Source organism: Protopterus annectens, chromosome 9.part0 (assembly GCF_019279795.1).
Source record: "Protopterus annectens isolate FY-2018-M chromosome 9.part0, PAN1.0, whole genome shotgun sequence".
NCBI classification, from domain to species: Eukaryota; Metazoa; Chordata; order Ceratodontiformes; family Protopteridae; genus Protopterus; species Protopterus annectens.
This window is the reverse complement of record NC_056743.1, coordinates 640,881,772-640,905,002: the sequence shown is the minus strand read 5'-3', so window position 1 is coordinate 640,905,002 and position 23,231 is coordinate 640,881,772. Positions and strand designations below refer to the sequence as shown.

The following is a 23,231-nucleotide window of genomic DNA, read 5'->3' as shown; positions in this document are numbered from 1 at the left end:
ATTTTTTTTCATATTTTGGTAAATAACTTTGAAAGGGAGCATCTGAATGTGCTAAGTAATACCTCATTTTGAAGACAGTATTCATAGTTCCAACATGGTAAAAGAACTGTGCCTGTATGTTTCATATTTTGGTAGATAACTGTGCAAGGGAACATGTCAGTGTCCCAAGTAATACCTCATTTTGAAGACAGTGTTACTCCTTACAACATGGTAAAAGAACTGTGTCTGTGCACTGTACACATGTACAGATACCACAGTTTGTTTAGTCTTGTAAGATTATGAAAATTATACATTTCCAGTACTTCTCATTATTATGTCCATATCTTTGCAAGGAAGCATGGTGATCACACAAATGATGCATCATTTTGAAGCTGACATTGAGACACACAACTAGTACTCTCATATGTAGCCTCTGCCTGTTACAGGTGATGAGATATTATGCTTTGTTTATTCAGCAGTTATGAGAAATATCATATTAATCATATTTCTGTGAATATCTCTATAAAGGAGCATCACACAGTAATGGTTAAAATATCATTTTAAAGCTGACATTCATAGAAATTGTATGGGTCTACATGGTACATTGACCAAGATATTGAGCTTTGCTTTTCCAAAAAGGTAAAAAATATGCACAATATAAGCATTCCTTGCCAAATATTTAATAATGACTTTGATATGTACTATCAACATTTACACTGTTGGAAAGGACAGGGTCTGCTGAACAACTTTCGCATTTACATTTTTAGTCTAGCTCTTATAGTTAAAGAGTTATGAACATATGTTTTCTGTATAGTATTACAAATGGATTTTCTGAAAATGAGCTCAGGCTGCACTGTTGTTCCTAAGGTGGAATTAAGCAGGCAGCTTTTTCTGAGCTGCTCCAGAGTGAATGAGTTAAGCTACTCTGCTTGAAAGAATAGTTAAGGAATTGGTAGATCTCTTTTTTTGTATTCTAGTCATCTTGGAGTATGCCACCCATTGTCCTGAAGCGGTGCCACTATGCTTAGCTTCAGCAAAAACCATGGAAGAGAATTAATGTTAATGTTCACTAAAGTAGGACTTCCCAAAGAAAAGTTAGACTGAGGAGATCCCTTTATGTCTAAAATTATGAAGGAACGTTGCCAGTTTTATAAATTTTGCAGCTTAGAGCCTCTCATTCCATGAGCCTCAACAGATTGTTTGGTTGAAGATTTTAACAAAATACTTAAAAAAAAAAAATTTGAATTGGGTAACGGAAAAAGAAGGGGAAAACTGGAACATCTTGATGACCTACTGGATGCTTGTTACAGAGCTACCCTAATCTTTCACAAGATTATACCCATTTTAGCTCCTTTATAGGAGTCACAAAAGAGTGCTATTAGATTTGGCTGAGGAGGCATCAAGCTGTTCCTATCTGAAGTGTCCAGGAACATGTGACCAAGTTGCAGGAAATAATGGCAGCCATTTTATCCACTGTAAGGCAGCAAGTAGAATAAGTCCTAGAAGGAACAGACAGGGCTACAACAAAAATGCAAAGTTAAGAGCTTTTCAACCTGGATATAAGATATTATGGCTTATACCCACCACAGAAAACAAATTACTTGCCAAAAGACAAGAACCACCCAAAATAACTGAAATGGAAAGGGGTGGTGAGCCAAAAGATTAGACAACCAAGTGAAAACCAGAACAAATATATGTTAATTTACATAAGCCCTGGAATGATCAGCAGGTTTTAACAGTATCTATGGAAACAGGGTCAAAAGCAGTCTCAGACTCCATTGCAAAGGTGTAGATAGACAACAACAAATACATATTCTAGCAAAGGATAGTAAAGGCATTTCTACTGAAAAACAAGAGTTTTCTGCTATCAGAGGGAAAGTAGAACATATTAAACACAATGTAAAAATAAACTAGGGAAGAAGCATGAAACTATATAATACTCCTGAGGCAGATACCGTCACTCCATGATGGAGCATCTAAGCGTTCATCAACCTAATAAACACATATTAAAATCTTCAGTATAATAAACATATCATAATACAACAAGTACTCAGAATACACTTAAAAAAATAAAACAGGCATGAGTGATGACTTAGGTAGCCGACTGCTGCTATCATGAAAAGAAAAAATAAATGCTAATTCTTGCCTGCCGATTTAATAACCACAAGTTAAAATTCCAGCTGTAAGTAAATTTCTTCACAGCAGCTGGAGTTAAGATAGATAGAGGCATGTCTGGCTTACTTATTTGCTTGTATGACTGCTTTTTATTAATTAATTTCAATTGAATAAGACCCACTAGGCACAATTATTTGCTCTAGGAGGGGTTCCGGCGTGTAGATCGCGAGACAAATGCCCGCGAGCTACATCGCCGAAACCAGAAGGCCGCAGCACCGCTAAACCGTAGAGCGGTGCTGCCGAAACGTAGATACGAGGCGGAAAGATGCGGCGGTGGGAAAACACACAAAAGCAGATGGCCCCTAAGGCAAACACGCAGGCCGTCAACACATAGCGTAAACGGCCGGCAAACACACGCTGATCGGTGCGATACACAGCACAACGGTAGTGCTCCAAAACAGTTGCATAAGCAGTTATTAAACCATTACTTACCCTCACAGCCCCAGTTGTCCACGCAAACACAGCAAACAGTCCCCGAGAAGCAGGAAGTAAAGTCCCCATCACGTAGAGCAATGCACAGCACACTTTACCCAAGAATTGCTGCATAGAATAGCAGGTCATGTGTCAGGCTAAACCCTTAAAGGCCAAATGCAGCTTCCTCAGAGAAACAAATTAACAATGAGGTAAAGTGCCTTATTGGAAAGCAGGTATAAACCTTCACAAGAACAACTTGTTCCTCAAAAAAAATATACAAACATTAATTCATGTTAGTAATAACCATTTCAAAGTGTGAAATGTTACCAAGAAAGTAAGCATAAAAATTAAAATAACATATTTAAAATTCTTAAAATATGTAAATGAAATCATGACATTAAAGTGAAAATTCAACATAAAAGGTCATTCAAATAGCAACTCATAAAAAATAAATGTAATATGCAGTAATGGATTAAATCTTGTTAAAAAAGTAATGGTAATCCATTATAAGTATAAAGCATAATGAGCATCTATGTGCCTTAAAGATATTATTGTATAAACAACAGTAATAATTAAAATCTAGACAGTAATAAACATGAGAAGTGCTACACCAAAGGCACACCACATGAAGTCAGAAACAAAAAACGCTACATGAAGTCAGAAACAAAAAAATATATTATATGTATTCTGGGAAAAATCATATGTATGCAAAAGTAATTAAGGTATACATACATAGGAAGGTACTACCTTAAATAACTCCTCAACTTGAGTACTGCTGAGATGTTACAGTTTTCATTTAAACCCGGTAGCAAAGTTGCCACTCCAGTTCACGTACTTCTAAGAGTAAAGTTATTGGGCCTCCCCGGATGTTATTGGTCACTTGGTCTATGGCCATAAACGAGAAAGAGTGCCCAGGATGGCTGGCAATGTGTTTAGCCAAAGCATTAACATCAGAATTTTTCTTAATTGCATACATATGCTCGTAGACACGGTCCCTAAGTCTGCGATCAGTCTTCCCCAGATAGAATGAGGGACAGCAGGGCCAGGTATACAACTGATCTACTTTCACAGTTGAGTGGAGCTTGGATTAAAAATTTCCTGTCCCTTATAGTATAGGTCTGCCCTGCTCTCATTTTATAACACCAATTGCAAAAACACATGGGTACATCCCTGTACGCCTGTTGAAGGTTTTTTTAGTTAGGTCCCTCTGTAAAAGTTCCTTAAGGTTATTATTTCTCTTAAAGACAAAGTTAGGACAGAGGCCTAATTTCTCAGAGAGGCCAGGACTCGATAAATTGCCAATTTTTCTTAATCAATGCAGTAGTAGTCTGAGTGTTGAGGCTAAATGTATGAACGTAGCTAATGGCAAAATCATGGTTGGTCAGAGAGGTGTCATTAAGAGAGGGGAACCCACAGTGGGTGACAGTAGTGTGTTATTAGGACTAAGGTCAAGCAGTGCATGGCTTTGTAAGATAGGTTTATAAACCCCATTTACCCTTTTAGCTGTAACTTCCAGCCTAATTTCATCAATTAGATTCCTCCGGTAACCCCTATTAAGGAACATATTACACAAAAGTGTGCATTCTGAAAGGTGTCAAAATCACTACACATTCTAACAGCCCTAATCATTTGACCCTTCACAATAGATTTCTTTTGTTTGAAGGGATGGTGGCTTGTGAAGTGCAAGAACGAATTACAGTAGGTTGGCTTTCTGTAAACACAAGATGTGTAAGTGTTCCTTCCTTTCTCAACTTTACATCGAGGTAGTCGATTTCTAAAGATGAAAATTAGAAGTAAATTTCAAGAAGTCAGTCGTACCATTAAGAAACTGTAAGAAGTCTGCAGCTTCTGTGTCATTACCATGGAAGAGGATGAAAATATCATCCAGGTAACGTGTGTAAAATTTCACTGTCTGCATCCTTTCACTAGAAAAGAGGAAGTTCTTTTCCCAGAAGCCCATAAAATTTTTCTGTAAGAAATAATCCTTATCAAAAAGGAAAAAATTACACGAAAGGACTATGTCCAAGACTTCTGTGACCAAATCAATTTCAGTCTGTGGTGCGCAGTCTAAAAGTAAGAGAGAAATCCATTCCACAGCTTGGTGTGGAATGGAGGTGTATAAGTCAACAACGCCGATGGTGAGAAAATTGTTCCCATCATCGAACGGGATGTTGTTGAAATTGTCTAAGAAAGACGGTCCTTCAGGTATTTAGACAGGATAGTATCCACCAATCTAGCGCTAGGATATGTCATAGATGATCTACCATCAACCAGCCCATAGGGGATTATTAATATCCTTATGGACCTTGGGGATGCCAAACATGACTGGGATTTTGGCATTGAGATGTCGATGTAATTGTAAGTTTCTAGGTCAATCTTACCCTGCAAAACAAATCTCGAAAACACCCTCATCATACTATGGGTACGATGTATTTCATTAAGAGAAGCAGGGAATAGGCAGGTGTATTAAGGACCTCATTGTACAATAAATTGTCCATAATTACAAGTCTTTATCAGGTTTAACTACCGAACTGGGTAATGGCATAATTCATCTAAGAGGGAGACTTGTTCTTTGGTAATGTTATACCGAGGGTTTCGTATAACTGTTACATGCCTTAAAGGAATGTCTGATGTCTGCTTCACAGACCCTTTCAAAGAGCTGAAGTGTAGGGTGAATGGGGGTTATACACTAGTTTTAGAGAGTCATGTGGCAAGGCAACTTCATTACTAAACAGTAACTTGAAGTTTAACTGACAAAACATTTTTTTTCAATAAGTTCCTTGGATATGTCACCCATTTTACTAGGGACAAAGGTGTAACCAAGGGCAAGTAACTCAACTAATTCCTCCCTTAATTCCAAATCTGTAAAATTGTAAATAGTATAGTCCCTTTTGTTAAGTATAATTCTTGGACCTTGGTGTAGGAGACAGGGATTAAGGCCAGCAGTCGTGCTAGAAAGAAGAGTCACCTGCTGTGTGGGAGGAATGTGAGTCCAGACAGTCAAGAACTGAGAGACCAGGGGAAGCTTCTTCCGCTTCTATCTCTTGTTGTGAAACTGTCGATGTTGCCTAAAAAACTGTTGTTATTTTTGTTAGTATTGATCCTATTTGTGTTGATGTTATTGTTGCCCTGATTACCCTTCTTAAACCCTTTAATCCTGTCACTGCGTCTAGGGCCTAGAATGTGTAGTGATTTTGACACCTTTCAGAACGAATGCACACTTTTGTGTAATATGTTCCTTAATAGGGGTTACCCGAGGAATCTAATTGATGAAATTAGGCTGGAAGTTACAGCTAAAAGGGTAAATGGGGTTTATAAACCTATCTTACAAAGCCATGCACTGCTTGACCTTAGTCCTAATAACACACTACTGTCACCCACTGTGGTTCCCCTCTTAATGACACCTCTCTGACCAACCATGATTTTGCCATTAGCTACGTTCATACATTTAGCCTCAACACTCAGACTACTACTGCATTGATTAAGAAAAATTGGCAATTTATCAGTCCTGGCCTCTCTGAGAAATTAGGCCTCTGTCCTAACTTTGTCTTTAAGAGAAATAATAACCTTAAGGAACTTTTACAGAGGGACCTAACTAAAACCTTCAACAGGCGTACAGGGATGTACCCATGTGGTTTTGCAATTGGTGTTATAAAATGAGAGCAGGGCAGACCTATACTATAAGGGACAGGAAATTTTTAATCCAAGCTCCACTCAACTGTGAAAGTAGATCAGTTGTATACCTGGCCCTTTGCTGTCCCTCATTCTATCTGGGAAGACTGATCGCAGACTTAGGGACCAGCATATGTATGCAATTAAGAAAAATTCTGATGTTAATGCTTTGGCTAAACACATTGCCAGCCATCCTGGGCACTCTTATAGACCAAGTGACCAATAACATCCGGTTTAAATGAAAACTGTAACATCTCAGCAGTACTCAAGTTGAGGAGTTATTTAAGGTAGTACCTTCCTATGTATGTATACCTTAATTACTTTTGCATACATATGATTTTTCCCAGAATACATATAATATTTTTTTGTTTCTGACTTCATGTGGCGTGTTTTTGTTTCTGACTTCATGTGGTGTGCCTTTGGTGTAGCACTTCTCATGTTTATTACTGTCTAGATTTTAATTATTACTGTTGTTTATACAATAATATCTTTAAGGCACATAGATGCTCATTATGCTTTATACTTATAATGGATTACCATTACTTTTTAACAAGATTTAATCCATTACTGCATATTACATTTAATTTTTATGAGTTGCTATTTGAATGACCTTTTATGTTGAATTTTCACTTTAATGTCATGATTTCATTTACATATTTTAAGAATTTTAAATATGTTATTTTAATTTTATGCTTACTTTCTTGGTAACATTTCACACTTTGAAATGGTTATTACTAACATGAATTAATGTTTGTATATTTTTTTTGAGGAACAAGTTGTTCTTGTGAAGGTTTATACCTGCTTTCCAATTACTACAATGAGTTTTACCTTGCTATGTTGTCATTTCCCTTTTGCCTTGTATAAAAGGCGTGCACTTTACCTCATTGTTAATTTGTTTTCTGAGGAAGCTGCACCTTAGTGGGCGAAAAGTGTGAAAAAAAAATTCGTTAAGACTACCTACTTGTTGTTGCTGGTACAAGGGCTCCGTGGTACGTTTTTGGATTTCAACTGTTTTTTGTCATTTGCATAAACCCTTAAAGGTACAGACAAAGCAGTGTCAGGGTCAATAGACCACACACACTATAACCTAGGGAAACACCTGGTTGTGTACTAGTAGTAAGCATGTCACAGCAGGGGGTCTGTAGTATAGGACAAGCCCAAATAACAGGCATGCCTGCAACAAACAGTACCTACCCTGCTAGAGCCCCTGAGTGCAGTTGTAAGTGTGAACATGCCAACCTGGTAAAGCATGACATACTAACCCAGTAGCAGGAGATATAGTAGCTGTAACTCATCTCCGACTCCACAGTAGAGTACGACATGCAGCTTCTGCTAAACACATCATGTTGTCCCTGTTACAGGAGTATAGACAAGTACCCAGCCCCATGTAGGAAGACAAGGGTGCAAGACAGAGGTACCTCCCTAAGTAACATCTGCCACTTAAGCAGACACCAAGCCCTATACCGTGATTGGCTGGCAGCAACAACTGGGAGTTAAAGGGGGCTGGCACAGTACACACAGAACCTGTGCTCAATCAGGCATCGTGGACTCTAAACAGAGTACAAGCATACGGCAACCCCAGGGATGTGTTAACTGCAGACAGTGCAACCATAGTGAAGAGGCGGTCAGAGACGGTTGGAGTGCACAAAGCTGTACAGGGCCACTGTGACAGACAGAGTTACTACACACGGTATAAGACAAGGAGGCGTAAACCGAGTAGCCTACTGTCTGGAAGGGACTTTCTCCAAGTTCAGTAGTATATCCCATACCAAGCTCCACCGGCTGTGATGGATTCTGAGAGACCATCTACAAGTGCTGCAACCATGCTGGAATGTATGTATCTGTATAGCCCTGGTCTGATTGGCAACAGATACAGCACAGTGCCCAGCCAACGTGGCAAACCCATGCTGGTGGTGGAGGGGTACCTCTACCATTTGGAACGTGAGACACCACCAAAACGGTACTGGGCATGTAGTGAGCGGAGAGCGAAGGCATGCAGAGGACGTGCCATCACTGTTCACCAGGAAGAGGGTGAGGAATTGCTGAAATCACTGCCACACCAGCACGGCCCAGATGCAACAATGGCACAAGTGGCTACATTGCGAGCAGAACTGCGGCAGAGGGCGGTAACCGGTAATGAATTGCCGAGCTTGGTAATGCAGAGTGTGCTAGGCACAGCAGATGACAATGTACTGCAGGAGATGCCTTGTCGTGCAACCCTTCGAAGAAGCATCACCAGGGTACGGCAGCAGGCACAGGCATCCATGGCTACACCTCCAGCAACCCTTGCAGATATTGATGCCAGCCAGTATCCACTCCGTAGTGGCAGCTTCATCCTTCGTAGAAGGTCAGATATGGATGGTACTGCTTCCTTGGTAGTACTTACTACAACACAGAACCTGACTGACCTGTGCAGGTCCGACTTTGTTCTTGGTGATGGCACATTTCCCACACGGGCTGATATCTGTCGCCAGCTATATACATTACATGGCTGTATTGGCACCCCACCTCAATGAGGGTCGTACCCTGGTGTACTGTCTCATGACACGGAAGTCGGAGTCTGCATACACCACTTTGTGGGAGGTGCTGAGGGTATGGCAACTGACCAGGGCTGCACTTTGTCACCACAGTATATTATGACTGACTTTGAGAAGGCAGCAATTCGTGCCAGCCGGAAAGCATTCCCTAGGAGTATTCTGAAGGGATGCCTATTCCATTTTGCACAGATCATCTGGCGACAGATCCAGCATCACCACCTTGTCGCCCTCTATGGCACGGACACTGCTTTCTCCATTGCCATTCGCAAGCTGATAGCGTTGGCATTCCTACCTTTGGATGATGTTGTCCCTGCATTTCTGGACATTGTGGCTTCCTTACCAGAATGTGCCCAGCCGATTGGTGTATTTCTAGACCATCATTATGTCCGAGGCCGACCACGCAAGTATGCATTCCGCTGTTCAGTACAGACACGAATGCCATCGTCATACCCTCTGCGGTTCTGGAATGTGTCCGATGTCTCTGAGATGGACTTCCCACGTATTAACAACCAGGTGGAGGCATGGCATCGTCGGCTGAAGGTATTACTGGGTCGCCCTACTGTACAGCTAGCTGACCTTCTGTGTGTTCTGCAGCAGGAGCAGAACCTGACGGATACTCGATGTGAATCTCTTCTGAGGGGGATGCCTGTAACACCGCGTAAGAAGGCTATTGTAGTAAGGGAGCGTCGCCTAAAGCACATCTTACAACATAAGTGTGACTACACTAATGTGCAGGATTTCCTCCGTGCTGTGGCACATTTCTACAAATTATGATGCTGTCTGGGTTTCGTATGCACCAAGCACAACACACATCACATTGCATATTCAATTAATAAAGGCTTTGCCCATAGCACACGGGTTCCATGGTGCCACTTTCATGCCCACGTGGCATGCTATCCCAGTGGAATTTTCCACTAACAATTGCACATGGTGGCTTCTAAGGGGGTGCACAGTGTATCACTGTGGTGGTTTGTATATGCCACCTGTGGTTAGGGTGTAGGGGTTCCCTCAATTTTGACAGGGAATTGTCCACAGTCCTTTGTCACTGCAGTTAAAATGTCATCCTGCCATGTGTCCACATCCAGCTGTCTCACAGGTGGGTGTCGCACCGCCTAGGTGCCTGGACCCGCTCTAGGAGATTACCTAGGAACTTTGGTTTTGTTAAGACTAAATTAGTCACACCATAAGCAAACAGAAGCCACAAGAATAAAATCAAAATCTGATAGATATAGACTCAGTTATTAAATTGTACTGTCAGTTATAAAGCAGTGAGCAATATCTTTATGGGGCAAGAAAAAAACGTTGTGCCTCACTGACATCTGACATCATACATATGACCATTGTTTTACAGTAGGGATCAAGCCAGCCTAGAAAGGCCCTTTTTATGTTACTGGAGATAAGGTACTGAATCCATTCTGGGAGAAGACTTGTACGAAATATACAATAAGTCATCAAATTATCAGTCACTCATTTCCTCAGACAGATTCTACCAGCAGTTAGATGGAAAGAAACAGCAACAGCTGATAGATCAAAAATGAAAATGAGAAACAATCTGCAAGCTTAATAGCAGACTCAAAATAATTAACGCAAAAGCTGGCTAACAGGAAACTGATATGTACATCTAGATGGATGGCAAACGTGTGTCATTGCAGTCTCATATCATTGAAATATAGCTTGTTGAAACTGAGTCATTTTCACCTCAGAGGTAATTTTATATTAAGTAAGGTGATTTTGGGGTTGAAACACCCACAATGGCAGTTAGGGGTGATGCCCCCGAAAAAATAGTTTACATTAATTTAGAAGTTCTTCTTCATTGATATGTATCTTGATGAACTGGACTTGCAAAGAGTAAAAACAAATATTATAGCCGTAAAGTTTGCAAGCAAAGGCTCAGATGATTCAGTTATAACTTTGAAAGTAAAGGATAGCCTTGCTGAGTTGCGTCAGTACATATTTTATATTATGCATTGCCCCACCAAAAAAACAAATATGCCTAACTTTTATTGAGATGGAAATAATTAGAAAGATACTTTTCCATTATCACTACAGGTCTATCGTGGGAAGTTTCCCTTATCTTCATAAGTAGCACAAATTGCAGCAGATGCATTGTGGCATAGCTACTACCCCACAGAAGAAAAACTAAGTCTACATTTGAAGCTATTCCAGAACTAATGCAGAAGACATTTTATGACTGTTTTATTTTCCACACACACCAGTACTTGTCCATATACTGAGCTCATCAAACTATAACTATGTTTGCATTACTGATTATAAATGGCCTCTGTACCAACCATCAAATAACATTTATAAAGTGTTACCTTTCTGAGGATCAAATGGTCTAGACATTTCAACAATACTTGAGAAAGATGATCCAAACGATGCTGCTACTTCATCTGGGGTATCATATGCATAGGGATCTGTTTGAAAAAAATATATATATTTTTTACATTTTATAAGTAATTTCTGTCTTCCTGTCTGTCATATTCATCTCCCTATCAATATATCTGTGTGGGCTTCTGTTAACAGTTTATTCATTATTCATGTTAGTTATCTATTTAAATATGTGTCTGCTTCAACAATAATGATGTGATGATACGTAATAAAAAAATATACTGACTTGCCCTAGCAAAGTAATATACAAGTAAAAATCATAATGATCACGTTCTCTAGTACAAATGCAAGGCTACTGGTTAATAGCAAGGCAGGCGACCCTACTCAAGAGGTACATCCTTACTCAAACAGTAGTGCTGTAGAACTGTTTCCTGCATCCCACCCTAGTATGTTCGCTTAAAAATAGGTAATAATGTTATAATTTTATTATAATGTCAAGTCATTCATTACAATGCCTAGCCTCATTTCCAATTAACACCGTTCTTGGAATGCCCTGACATACATATACGCATACATATATACATACATACATACATACATACATCAGTGTTTGTAATAAACCAGTCAGCAGACAGTCCTCTCACATTTTTAAACCATTACAGATCTTACTGCCCCTACAAAATGTATAACCTTTACAACTGGCACTGTGCAGACCTATCACTATAGATATGAAGCAACACAAAACCTAAAACAAGTCCCTGCAACACTCTGCAAGCTGTTTCTTAAATAAATTTACTGCTCCCGTCATTATTTTACACCTGATTCATTTTCCTATCTTCTGGTCAAACTCTGGTTTATAAGCCATGTTATATAGAATCTACTAAGAAGTTTAAAAAATTAAATCCCTATCAACCATTCCTCATGACACATTTCCCTAACCATTCTTTAGAAGAAATTTGCTTTTTTGGCTTGACATTTCTGATGTGATTGCATTTCATATTTAATGCTCCATTAGTTTTAATATTATTCAAAAAAGTATGTGCTCAAAACCATAAACGGAGAACTCCGAGGCTGTATTAAAACACGTTTATTCCAAAAATGAACACAAACAAGCAATGGACAAACCAATTACATAAACGCCTTCTCAGTCCCAATATGCATTTTCGTCTTATTTCATAGACTTCATCAGATGACCAGTGCATAACCTTGATGTCAATTTATATTGTTCATTAATTAACCAACCAATACATTCCTTTATTAAACTTTTAAACCACCCAGTAGAAATCTTACCTAATTAATATTAATATTTCTTCACAATTAAAACACCATTTAAATAATTAAATACATATTTAAAAAGTTTATCATATATAAAATATGTTACCCACAATAAATAAAAAATATATAAATTAAAATATATTAAAAATATTGTTAAATACAATTTATTTATATGAATGCATTAGTGTAAAAAACACTTATTCATATTGAATGAGAAGCAAATCAGTGTGTGACTGCCCTCTAATGTGTGTATATATATATATATATATATATATATATATATATATATATATATATATATGTTCATTTAAATTTTTATTTCAAAGCAGATCTTAATTTTAACAAGGGTAATATAGATATATAATCATTTAAACCAGGGGATCTGCCTGCTTCTAATGTCACCTGCCACCATAATTCTCTGAATTCAATTTTTTCTTCCCAGGGACCACCTCTAATATTGTTTTTAATTTGTTCTAAAACCATAAAGGAGAATTTAGCTTTTGAACACACCTTAGAATGCCTATATAAGGCATTAGTATCTCTCCCCACTGATATATCATAGGTGTGTTCATAAATTCTCCTTTTTAACATTCTTTCTGTTTTTCCTATGTAAAATGACTTGCAGGACTTACAAATAGCCAAATATACCACACCCCTTGAGTCACAATTAAAATGTTCTGGACTATATATCCATCTATCTCTAATATTCAAATAATATCTGTCTGCGTTTATGATATAAGTTCATTGTGTGCATCGTCCACATTTATATGTACCAACCCTTTGTTTATTAAAATTTACATTATTTTTGTTTTGTATTATAAATCTAATACTCTGGGAATTCTTATATATTATTTTATGAGGAATATGTGACACATTCTCCAGATCAGTTAAAGCAACAAATCTCTCCCATTCTTTTAAAAATATATTCTTAATACCATTGTTTAACCCATTATACTCTAAAACAAGTAGCTGTTGAAAGTTTTCTCCATTGCTCATTTTGTTACTTTTTACTACTAACCTCCTCATTTTGTTCTATACATTTCAGTATAGGTTTAAATCTTGTGTGTCTTCCATTTCTCACTTCTTCTTTAATATCATTAATAAAATTCAGAGGATAGCCTCTCTCTAGGAATATTCTTTGTAATAGTTCACCTTCTATTAAAAAGTCCTTATCCAAGTTAGTCATTCGACTTCCCCTTACAAATTGTCCTTTAACAATATTCTTTTTACAATGTAAAGGGTGTGCGCTATTATAATGTAGGAAGGAATTACAGTATGTAGGTTTCCAGAATATTTTGGTTGCAAATTTATTCTCAACTTTATATATTTCTATATCCAAGTATTGCAAACAAGTGTCTGATATATTACATGTAAATTTTAAAACATTAGTGGTATTACTAATATATGTTATAAATTCAAAACATTTCTCTTGCCCAGCTGCCCAAAAAATAACGATATCATCCAGGAACCTACGATATAATTTCCAACAATCCTTATATTCAGAATTTAAAATGTTGTTCTCTTCCCACTTAGCTAAACCTAGGTTGGCATTCAGGCTTGTTGGCTGTTGGTGAAGCACCCACCAAGAGGAGAAAACGCTGAGAGAAGAAAGGAGCCACTTTTGAGATTTTAAGTATTTTTCCTCTGTTTATTTGCTAAGTTTTTCTGCATAGCCACCTATTTTGAGCATTTTCTGGCTTGTTAAATTTGATTTCTGCATTAGTAACTGTATTTAGAGCACAACCTAGAGCTGTTTACTGAATTTCCTGTTTGCACTTATTTTTAAAATAGTTTTTTTCTCAAAACTTGCATTTTATCTGTCTTTGGCCTAGCACTCTTGTGTGGGGTCATTTACTGCACTGCTATAACTTGTTGATACTTGTGAACATCTGCTATCTCTGAAAAAACAAAAAAAATCTTGCTTTTTTCCCACTTTTCTGACATTTAAAAAAGTTCAGTTACAGGCTTGCTGTTCTTGAACTGTTTGTAAGTTTCTGTAAGGCCATTTTTGCTTGAGCTAAAGGGAAGTCTCTCTGTTGATCAGTGGCAGTGAAAAACATTGAGCAGCCTGCCTGCCCCTGTGGGAGTGGTTACTGACTTGAAACTGTACTTTTATTGGCCATTTTGGGTCAATTCCAAAACTCCATCATCTTCCTCTCTTAAAACCTGGTTGCCTCATGGTTTTGGTGTCTTTTGAGGCTTGTTGGCTGTTGGTGAAGCACCCACCAAGAGGAGAAAATGCTGAGAGAAGAAAGGAGCCACTTTTGAGATTTTAAGTATTTTTCCTCTGTTTATTTGCTAAGTTTTTCGCATAGCCACCTATTTTGAGCATTTTCTGGCTTGTTAAATTTGATTTCTGCATTAGTAACTGTATTTAGAGCACAACCTAGAGCTGTTTACTGAATTTCCTATTTGCGCTTATTTTTAAAATCGTTTTTTCCTCAAAACTTGCATTTTATCTGACTTTGGCCTAGCACTCTTGTGTGAGGTCATTTACTGCACTGTTATAACTTGTTGATACTTGTGAACCTCTGCTATCTCTGAAAAAACAAAAAAAATCTTGCCTTTTTCCCACTTTTCTGAGATTTAAAAAAGTTCAGTCACAGGCTTGCTGTTCTTGAACTGTTTGTAAGTTTCTGTGCGGCCATTTTTGGCTTGGGCTAAAGGGAAGTCTCTCTTTTGATCAGTGGCAGTGAAAAACATTGAGCAGCCTGCCTGCCCCTGTGGGAGTGGTTACTGACTTGAAATTGTAGTTTTATTGGCCATTTTGGGTCAATTCCAAAACTCCTTCATCTTCCTCTGTTAAAACCTGGTTGCCTCATGGTTTTGGTGTCTTTTCAGGCTTGTTGGTTGTTGGTGAAGCACCCACCAAGAGGAGAAAATGCTGAGAGAAGAAAGGAGCCACTTTTGAGATTTTAAGTATTTTTCCTCTGTTTATTTGCTAAGTTTTTCTGCATAGCCGCCTATTTTGAGCATTTTCTGGCTTGTTAAATTTGATTTCTGCATTAGTAACTGTATTTAGAGTACAACCTAGAGCTGTTTACTGAATTTCCTGTTTGCACTTATTTTTAAAATAGTTTTTTTCTCAAAACTTGCATTTTATCTGTCTTTGGCCTAGCACTCTTGTGTGGCGTCATTTACTGCACTGCACTGTTATAACTTGTTGATACTTGTTAACCTCTGCTATCTCTGAAAAAACAAAAAAAAAAAAAACAAATCTGCCTTTTTCCCACTTTTCTGAGATTTAAAAAAGTTCAGTTACAGGCTTGCTGTTCTTGAACTGTTTGTAAGTTTCTGTGAGGCCATTTTTTGCTTGGGCTAAAGGGAAGTCTCTCTGTTGATCAGTGGCAGTGAAAAACATTGAGCAGCCTGCCTGCCCCTGTGGGAGTGGTTACTGACTTGAAACTGTATTGGCCATTTTGGGTCAATTCCAAAACTCCTTCATCTTCCTCTCTTAAAACCTGGTTGCCTCATGGTTTTGGTGTCTTTTCAGGCTTGTTGGCTGTTGGTGAAGCACCCACCAAGAGGAGAAAATGCTGAGAGAAGAAAGGAGCCACTTTTGAGATTTTAAGTATTTTTCCTCTGTTTATTTGCTAAGTTTTTCTGCATAGCCACCTATTTTGAGCATTTGCTGGCTTGTTAAATTTGATTTCTGCATTAGTAACTGTATTTAGAGCACAACCTAGAGCTGTTTACTGAATTTCCTATTTGCGCTTATTTTTAAAATCGTTTTTTCCTCAAAACTTGCATTTTATCTGACTTTGGCCTAGCACTCTTGTGTGAGGTCATTTACTGCACTGTTATAACTTGTTGATACTTGTGAACCTCTGCTATCTCTGAAAAAACAAAAAAAATCTTGCCTTTTTCCCACTTTTCTGAGATTTAAAAAAGTTCAGTCACAGGCTTGCTGTTCTTGAACTGTTTGTAAGTTTCTGTGAGGCCATTTTTGCTTGGGCTAAAGGGAAGTCTCTCTGTTGATCAGTGGCAGTGAAAAACATTGAGCAGCCTGCCTGCCCCTGTGGGAGTGGTTACTGACTTGAAATTGTAGTTTTATTGGCCATTTTGGGTCAATTCCAAAACTCCTTCATCTTCCTCTGTTAAAACCTGGTTGCCTCATGGTTTTGGTGTCTTTTCAGGCTTGTTGGCTGTTGGTGAAGCACCCACCAAGAGGAGAAAATGCTGAGAGAAGAAAGGAGCCACTTTTGAGATTTTAAGTATTTTTCCTCTGTTTATTTGCTAAGTTTTTCTGCATAGCCACCTATTTTGAGCATTTTCTGGCTTGTTAAATTTGATTTATGCATTAGTAACTGTATTTAGAGTGCAACCTAGAGCTGTTTACTGAATTTCCTGTTTGCACTTATTTTTAAAATCGTTTTTTTCTCAAAACTTGCATTTTATCTGTCTTTGGCCTAGCACTCTTGTGTGGGGTCATTTACTGCACTGTTATAACTTGTTGATACTTGTGAACGTCTGCTATCTCTGAAAAAACAAAAAAAAAAAACAAAACAAATCTTGCTTTTTTCCCACTTTTCTGAGATTTAAAAAAGTTCAGTTACAGGCTTGCTGTTCTTGAACTGTTTGTAAGTTTCTGTGAGGCCATTTTTGCTTGGGCTAAAGGGAAGTCTCTCTGTTGATCAGTGGCAGTGAAAAACATTGAGCAGCCTGCCTGCCCCTGTGGGAGTGGTTACTGACTTGAAATTGTAGTTTTATTGGCCATTTTGGGTCAATTCCAAAACTCCTTCATCTTCCTCTGTTAAAACCTGGTTGCCTCATGGTTTTGGTGTCTTTTCAGGCTTGTTGGCTGTTGGTGAAGCACCCACCAAGAGGAGAAAATGCTGAGAGAAGAAAGGAGCCACTTTTGAGATTTTAAGTATTTTTCCTCTGTTTATTTGCTAAGTTTTTCTGCATAGCCGCCTATTTTGAGCATTTTCTGGCTTGTTAAATTTGATTTCTGCATTAGTAACTGTATTTAGAGCACAACCTAGAGCTGTTTACTGAATTTCCTGTTTGCACTTATTTTTAAAATTGTTTTTTCCTCAAAACTTGCATTTTATCTGTCTTTGGCCTAGCACTCTTGTGTGGGGTCATTTACTGCACTGTTATAACTTGTTGATACTTGTGAACCTCTGCTATCTCTGACAAAACAAAAAAAAATCTTGCTTTTTTCCCACTTTTCTGAGATTTAAAAAAGTTCAGTTACAGGCTTGCTGTTCTTGAACTGTTTGTAAGTTTCTGTGAGACCATTTTTGCTTGGGCTAAAGGGAAGTCTCTCTGTTGATCAGTGGCAGTGAAAAACATTGAGCAGCCTGTCTGCCCCTGTGGGAGTGGTTAGTGACTTGAAACTGTAGTTTTATTGGCCATTTTGGGTCAATTCCAGAACTCCTTCATCTTCCTCTCTTAAAACCCTCTTTTGCGCGGTTTTGCGTGTTTTTGTGCATAGCACAACAGAGGGCAGCGCCGCCTAATTGGGTTTAAACTATTCCTGGCTCCACAAAGTCTGCTCTTCACTTTTTCCCTTAGAACTGCTCTGTCTCTCAATTTAAACACCATATTCTCATTCTAAGGCCCTTCACTGGTCCAATTAAGTAATCCTACAAGTTAGCACTATTAAACCATAAGCACTACTTACTCTTATACTCTCTATGATTACCCTGTCCTCTATTGATCCGTCTTAAATTCAGTTTCCCTATTACTCTAGCATGTCCAAAGGTCAGTCAATGGTTTCCTCTCCAGTCCAGCTGGTGAATATGGGAATTTTGAGGCAATGTTACAACTGTATCATGTACACGGACAACCCTCTCCTCCTCCAAACAGGTTCAAATATATGTGAGAGATGCAACTATTTAGCCAAACTGGAGGCTGAGCTCTCTCATCTCAAAACTGGTATAACCAGTCAGGAGGAGAAGGTAACCTCACACAACACAATTCCAGTATCACATAGTCCCACCACATCAGTGAACCAAACACATAAATACACAAAAACATACTCGGAGGCTCTAAATAAAAATCTACCTAAGCAACAGAGACCTCCAAAGCAGACATCCAAGCAAACGCTACCTCAAAACAAAACACACACAACACATAACCCACAAAGTCAGTGTGCCAAGCAGCCACAGCCCTTAAGGCTGAATAACACACCTGATACTGTTGTTATAGGTGACTCTATTGTCAGACACACTGACGTCCCGCTCACCAGGCTGAATAAAGAGAAGGTCACGGTGAGCTGCCTGTCGGGTGCTAGGATCCGACACATAACGCAAGCACTCAGGTCACTCCGAAGCAAATACAAATATGACTCAGTCATTGTACATGCTGGTGTGAATGACCTGAGACGCACCTCCCTGGACTACATGAAAAGAGACATAGAGGAGCTCTCTGATCATGTAGCCCAGGCTGGTATGACCCTGACCTTGAGCAGCATCTTACCCTCACCTAGAATGATGCCACAGTACAAAGACAAAATGATCAATTTTAACAATTGGCTAAAATTTTGGTGTCATTCAAAGGGGATCCAGTGGCTGTCAGCCTGGGATGACATGCTCGACAAGCCACATTGCTTTGCTAGGGACGGCTTGCACCTGTCACCACTGGGCTTTCGGATATTGGCAAAGGCTCTTGCAACCCCCATAGTGCCTTTTTTAGGCAAGGCTCAAAAGTCAAACCCACCCCCATAGACAGCACAAGGAACAAGAAACTAAGGGTAATGCTGCTAAATGCCCGAAGTCTTAACCTCAAGATGCACGCACTCGAAGTTCTCCTCAGTATGGAGAACATCGATATCTGTGCAGTGACAGAAACCTGGTTCAAGGCTCCAGAGAGCACCCCAGCACTACCAGGCTATACCTCATATCATGCTTTTCAGCCCCAAAACCCGGACCGAACCACAAAAGGAGGGGAAGTTTCCATATTTATCAAGGATATCCACACCTCCAGGTTAGTGGCATTGCACGAAGTATCGGAGACCATCCATGTGCAACTAACAGTGGGCAAGACTGCTTTTCAGTTTATAGCATCCTACAGACCACCCTCTCAAAGTTAGGAATCCTACTCGGCTTTCCTGAAAACATTGGAGAACATGAAGATCTCTCCGAACACCATTATATTGGGTGACTTCAACTACCCAAACATTGACTGGGAGCACTACTCAAGCCCCAGCACCTTAGCCCAAAGATTCCTGGAAATTATAAACTCAAATGCTATGGAACAACTAGTCACCACTCCCACAAGAGGGGACAACATACTAGACCATGGAGACTCTATGCTCCTCACCAGAAGTATATCCCTCATTGGTAAGATCAGACCATAAATTAATTTCACTGGATGTCCACATCCCGACCCCACCCCCAGCCCAGAAAACCACAGTGAAAAACTTCTCAAAAGCGAACTTCTCACTTCTCAAAACCGAAGTGGAATCCTTCAAGGCCCCAGGGCCAGTGGAAACTACGGCCCAAACTGCAGAATCCTATATAAATGCATTCTACGGACATCTCCAGGAATGCATGGATCATGCTATCCCAAACAAAACCAAGACCCAATCATCCAAAGGCAGGCGTCCAGTCTGGTGGACCCTGCCATAAATAAACTGTACAACAGAAGGAGGAAGCTACTACAGGATAGAGCAAAATCCCTAATAGGGAAGGCATCTCTGATCAGTACTAGCAAAAAATTACGATCCCTCATAAAATCCTACAAGGCCAGCTTCGAGAGAAAAATTGCACAGGACACCAAAGACAATCATAAGGCTTTTTTCAGTTATGTTAGAAACCTGGGATGCAACTCCCAGACTTGTTCTGAGTTGATTCTAAACGACAAAAAATACACTGAACCCACAGACATCGCCAATATCCTGGCAGACAGGTTCAGTGCAAACTTCTCCACCCCCTCCCCCCAAAAAGTGCAAGTATCTATCCCGGCAGAGGGCTGCCTCCCAAACATCTCAGATGCTCAGGTGAAGACTGCCCTCTCCAAACCAAAAAACACTGCTTCCATGGGACCAGATGGCGTCCCAGGTTGCGTCCTACATGAACTACAAGAGGAACTAATCCCTCAAATAAAACAGCTATACAATCTCAGCCTCACTGCAGGATGTGCCCACAGAATGGCGTACAGCAACAGTGGTCCCACTCCACAAAGGTGGAGCCTCTACGGACCCTGGAAACTATCGCCCCATAAGCCTGACTAGCTTAGTCTGCAAGGCTATGGAGAGGATCATCATGGAGCTCATAAACAAAGACATTGGGGACCTACATACACTAGATCCTACCCAGTTTGGCTTTGTCAAGGGCAGATCCTGCCTTTTGAACCTGGTTGACTTCTTTGAAACAGTCACCAAAGCCATAGATACACAATACCCCACTCGGGCATCATAGATAAGCTATCCAGCTTAAATATAAACCCCTATGTCACAAGATGAGTCGCAAACTGGCTCAAAGACAGAACCCACAGAGTGAGAGTTGCTGGAGCCATGTCAGACTCAAAACCGGTCACAAGTGGCATCCCACAGGGTTCTGTCCTGGGACCACTCTTGTTCGGTATATACTTTTCCGAGGTACAGGCAAACGTGGGAGGACTATGGCTCACCAAGTTCACAGACAACTGCAAACTGGGCGCCATAATCAACTCTCCAGCTGACACAAACATCCTTCAAAAAGGTCTCACAGAGACAGATAACTGGTGCCAGCACCATGGTTTTAAGCTAAATGCCAAAAAGTGTATAGTCATACCCTTTGACAAAAACAATGTGCCCACAAATTACCACATAGGCGGAAACCCATTAAGTACAGAGAAAGTTATTAGGGACCTGGGGACCCAAGAATAAGAAACGTGGGAGGAGCGCTAATTCTACAAAAGTAAAATAACTCTTTTTTTGCCATGGAACCAAGAAACTCAACCCAGTGGATCTTTAATCTATATGTATTTTCCTGTAATCTAGCTACCATAATTCAAGTCTACTGTAAAACAGTTACATTAATGAATATATCTGTGGTAAGTTATTATATATTTTGTGCATAATCTGCTGCCAAAGTCCAGATCAGCCTTGCAATATGGTTATTGTAATGAATATGTCTCTGGTGAGTTCCAACCATGGCTTCATCTTTGGGCACCTCCATCTCTTCCTTGTGTCCCATAGTCCACAGTCATGCCTGGAAACTTGATTGGATTTCTTACCCAGGCTGCAGTCTTTGAAGTTCAATAAGCATGATGATAATTTTGTGATATGAGGATGATGATAATTTTATGAGTTTAGTATTTATATATAATCTTGATGTGTCACAGAAAAATTGAATTCTTCACTTCATTTCTGAAAAGTTTTGAGCAAGTCCATATTAAGTAAGTTTGCATGAAAAAAATGATAATCTTTTTTATATATTTTACATATACATGATGACTAGTTGAACTTTATAATTATATCATTAATTATACATATAACTGCATAAATAATTAGAAAAGAACTGTATATAATGGAAGAGTTCATAGGTTCATAATTAAGTACTAGGCTAGCTGCCCTTGTGGGCTATTTTAAGCCTAATTAATTTCCTTTTTCTGCTCAAAATAACCTATCACATTTGGTTATAGATTAGTCTTACCCATCCCATGGTCAGTAAATATATATTACCCATAATGAAAAGACATGGCATCATACCATAATAATTTTAGGGGACCAATACATGGGATAAAGCATTTAGGAGCTGCATCTGTCCATTAGTAGTACAGGGGGTACTCCTGGAGTAAAGTTTTTTGTTTCCAATCCATAGATCTAAGTTGCACTTGAAAATGGACAGGGATGAACTTTGTTTAATGTGGATGGGAGTCTGTTCCACAGCAGTGGCATCCTCTGTGAAATATATCTGTCACTCCAAACTGTTCTGTTGATGTTGCAGAAGAGGTTTAGATCCCTAGACCAAGAATTTCTGATGCCATCAACAAAATTTTAGTTCATCAGCAAAAATTACATTCATAACATACAGAGTACAAAAACTTCACAAAAAGGTAGAATAGTATTTATTGTCCATTTTATATTAACACCGAAACATATATTGAGCCCAGGCTTCCTCCCTCAAGCATAGGTGAGCAAGAAGCAGAAAGAATTTTAAGAACTAAACCAACATGAGAATGGAGAAGGAGCATCTGCTGATAGGGATGTCTGCAATTAGGGTAGACAGAATAGACAAGAAGGGGACTGGAATTTACTGCAGAAAACTGACAAAGGAACAAAGGAACTGGGTGCAAATATCTAGAGAGGGAAAGGTAATAGAATGGGAAGAGATCAAGAAGATATGTGCACTGCAGGCTAGAGACTGCCTTCCCTATCAAAGACTGACATCAGAGTAAAGGCAAAGAGAAAGGGATACAGGAATCCTACATGAAAGACCTGCTATAGTAGAGTTTTTAGTTGAATTTAGAACAGAATCTGCTGTTAAAAATGGATAGTTAGTAGGCCATATAAAATATTGCATGATAACTATAGGAATAAATCAGAGATGGTCAGAAGAGAGAAACTGGATAAACAATTCACAAAGAAACAATGGGAGGACATATATTATGGCTCTCCAAATATGCAACAAAGTCTAGAAGACTTAAGATATTTGGAATTGTTTGCATAGGTATTCTTATTCCCCAAGTATACTCCAAATAACTTTTCCTCAGATTGACGGCAAATGTTGGAGGTGTGATGGAGAAGAAAGAGGCAACTGGGAACATATGTTTTGAGAGTATAATACATTGTCAGACTTTACAAATTCCCTACAGAGTACTCTGTCAGAAATATTGGGAGAGCAAATGAGTGTAACTAAGGAAATTATTTTTTTTTAGCTTGGATATGGGATCTGAATTGCTTACAGATAGTAA

General features: G+C 39.1%; 1 protein-coding gene across 1 annotated transcript in view; it reads right to left on the bottom strand.

Moving 5' to 3' along the window:
* The window catches only part of LOC122811397 (complement C2-like), a 925,867-nt gene that overhangs the window by 808,501 nt on the left and 94,135 nt on the right, over positions 1–23,231 (bottom strand). Inside the window, exon 5 of the mRNA XM_044083220.1 lies at positions 11,096–11,194. Within this exon, the coding sequence (XP_043939155.1) occupies positions 11,096–11,194 (99 nt within the window). The remainder of the gene's footprint in view (positions 1–11,095; positions 11,195–23,231) is intronic.